The sequence below is a fragment of the Crocodylus porosus genome, unplaced genomic scaffold, assembly GCF_001723895.1.
Source record: "Crocodylus porosus isolate Cpor-Errol unplaced genomic scaffold, CroPor_comp1, whole genome shotgun sequence".
Taxonomy (NCBI): domain Eukaryota; kingdom Metazoa; phylum Chordata; order Crocodylia; family Crocodylidae; genus Crocodylus; species Crocodylus porosus.
The window spans coordinates 37,467,205-37,470,051 of record NW_017728915.1 but is presented as its reverse complement, the minus strand read 5'-3'; the positions used below and the strand labels follow the sequence as shown (position 1 = coordinate 37,470,051).

At 63.8% G+C, this 2,847-nt stretch overlaps 1 protein-coding gene across 7 annotated transcripts in view; it reads left to right on the top strand.

Moving 5' to 3' along the window:
• KIAA0513 (KIAA0513 ortholog) overlaps positions 1 to 2,847 on the top strand; it is a 44,156-nt gene that overhangs the window by 20,637 nt on the left and 20,672 nt on the right. For all 7 annotated transcript variants that reach the window (XM_019535992.1, XM_019535991.1, XM_019535988.1 and 4 more), the window contains exon 2: positions 2,134 to 2,647. In XM_019535992.1, coding sequence (XP_019391537.1) covers positions 2,301 to 2,647 — 347 coding nt within the window. In that variant the 5' untranslated portion in view covers positions 2,134 to 2,300. The remainder of the gene's footprint in view (positions 1 to 2,133; positions 2,648 to 2,847) is intronic.

Below are 2,847 nucleotides of genomic sequence, written 5' to 3'. Positions count from 1 at the left end.
TGCCGGTGGCTTCAGTGTGACAAGCCCTCTTCCACCACGGCCGTGCAGAGGTGCTTATTATCGGTGACTGCAGCCAGCCCTCTGCTTGGGTGCAGCTGCTGAACATCGGGGCTGGAGAAATGGAGCTGGTGGGGCTAGAAGCTCCCTTCACCCCGATGTTGTGCAGGGCGAGCTCAGGCAGCGGGTGGGTTCGGACCGTGCTGCTGGTTATCCTCATGCTGTCGGCACCCCTGCTAGCGCGGGGTACCCCAGCCCATTCCCTTCGGGGGGCTAGACGGTGAGTCTGCTACAGCTGGTTTGCTGAGGGACCCCACTGTGGGGCCTGGCGTTGGCAGCCTTGGCCTTTGGATCCAGAGGCCTGAGGTCAAGTCTCACGACCGGCGCGTCTCATGACCTTGCCGTGCGGAGTCGCAGCTTGCGGGGGGGGAGCCATGGGGTTAACTGTTAACGTCGGTAGCAGGCACCGTTGATCTCACTGGTTAATTTATAATTATAATAAGACTGCAACTGGAGGTGCTGGCAGCTAGGATGCAGCTCCCTGGAGGAAGAAACAGCTGGCTGAAGCTAAGGGAGTCGGATGGGGAGAAGTGGGCTGTGGCGCGGACACCGGCGCTCCCTGCATGCTGGCGGCGCAGCTCTGGGGCCTTGTTCTCCCCCCATCATTTATCAAGCTGGTCAGAGCCGAGGGCACGTCTGTGCCAGCTGCCTTGGCAGCGCGCTTCTCCGTGGGTCGTGCAAGCAGTGTCATGTTCAGATGTACGTCTCCGGGCCGGCCTCCGCAGCGTGCCGGTTCATCCTCTGCTCGCTTGTCAGGATGCATTTGCTGCTGCCTCTTGCTTCCTTCAGAGATGGAGCAGCACGCGCTGAGTCAGGGGCGGTTTCTCTGCGAGGTGGCACAGCTCTGCTCGGGGCTGTTCAGCCTCCCCTCCCAACTGGGATGGGGCTTTGATTGGTATGTGGGAGGAAGGAGCTGGCAGAAACCAAAGGTTGGACTCAAAACCAGTGTGGCTTGACTTCAGCTCTGACACTGCTCAACTCTGTGGTCTTGGGCATGTCACCCAGCCTCCCCACACTTTGTTTTCACGGTGTTTTATCCGTGTTTCTGGGGGAAGTGAGCATGGCAGCAGTGCCTGCAGGATGTTGGGGGGGGCCCAGCCTAGCCTGCATGCGGGGGGGCTGGAAACCTGCCTGGAGGGAAATAGCTGAATGAGACCGTTGCCGCGTGTTGGAAATGTCACGGATTCTGACACGGCCCCAGCTCTCTGCTCGGTTACCCGTAATGAGCCACATCTGGAGCGGTGACTCCAGCTCTTTCTCTGAGCACCGTGGATCCGTGCCGTGGGCTGGGATGTCGGCGACTCCTTGCAGAGGTCGGGCTGCCCGTGCCGGCCTTTGTCCTGGCCCCGCAGCCGGGAAGGGCCTCCTTCACTCAGCAGCTCCCAGCAACTTGCTTCCCAGCCTCTCCGGGGGGTCTGATCCCGACTGGTGCTGAGCTCTCCGGTCTTCCCGCCACGTCCATGGGAACTACCGGTGCCAAGCACCTTGCAGGACTGGCCCCCGGTCTCATCCGTCCCTCCGTAGGACGGCTCGGCGTGCTGTTTGCAGGGAGGGGCAGGGCATTTGCTGCAGGGGAAAGCCAGAGGCCCAGGCAACCCTGTGCTGCATTAGAGACTGTAGCCTGCAGCTCCCGCACGGTCGGTGCTGGTGCCGCATCTCTCGCGTCTCTCCCCAGTTCGCTCTGCCGGGCTGGGGCACATCACGTCCAAGCGTGGGGTACAGAGCCCGGGCTCAAACCCTCTCCCTTCTGGATTCGATGGGCTGGAGCAGCCCCTGCGTCTCCCCCCTTACCAGCGAGCAGCGCGGCTGGGAGGATGTGGAGTGCAGCCCAGCACAAAGCCGCTGGAGCCTGCGCTAATTCAATTAACGGGGAAATGGGCAATCCAGGGGAAGAAGCCGCGCTGCTTGTTTGCGTCTCCAGCGGGAACGCAGGAGCACGGCAGAGATGGCGCCGGTCCTGCTAGTTGTCGCTGCCCTCGTTAGAGTGGGTGCCTGGGGGCGGCGGGGGGGTTGGGGGCTGTTTGGGAGCTCCCGGGGCCGCCGGCTTCAGCGATGCTTGTGTCTCGCCTCTTTCAGATGCCTCGTCCTGCAGCCCAGAGCCCCGTGGAGACCCCCGCCGGCTTCTCCGATGCGCCCCGCTGCTGAGCCACCCACGGCCCTGGGCGCGCAGTGAGGGGCGAAAGGGAAACCACAGCCGCTGCCTCCACCACGGTCTCTGCTCTCTGCTCCCCTCTCGCCGAGCCATGGAGGCCACCGACGTGCCGGTGGGGAACCTCATTGACTTTGACTGCGAAACGCCCGCCGATGTCCCTGCCGCATCCCCTCCCGCGCCCCCTCCCAGCGGCCCCGGGCTGCTGGAAGACCCCGGGGACCCGGCAGGCGCCGGCGAGGAGAGCGATGCCACGGAGTCGGCCGACAGCGAGAACGACATGGGGGACTCGCCCAGCCACCCCAGCTGGAACAGCTACCGCCGCTCCTCCTCCAACGAGTCCTTCTCCTCCAACCAGAGCACCGAGTCGGCCAAGGACGAGGCGCTGGCGCAGCGCCGGGAGTTCATGAGGCAGTACGTGGAGAAGATCTTCACCGGCGGGTGAGTGGGGCGTGCTGGATGGGGCAGGGGCTAGGGCAATGGTGGGGTTGCCCCATGGAGCAGTGCATGGTGGGATAGCTGTGGGGGGATGTAGTCATGCTATGCAGAGGTGCATGCTGGGATGAGTGTCGGAGGTGGGGTAGGCAGGGGTGTGTGGGGTCCTGTGCAGAGGTGCATGCTGGGATGGGTGTTGGAGGTGG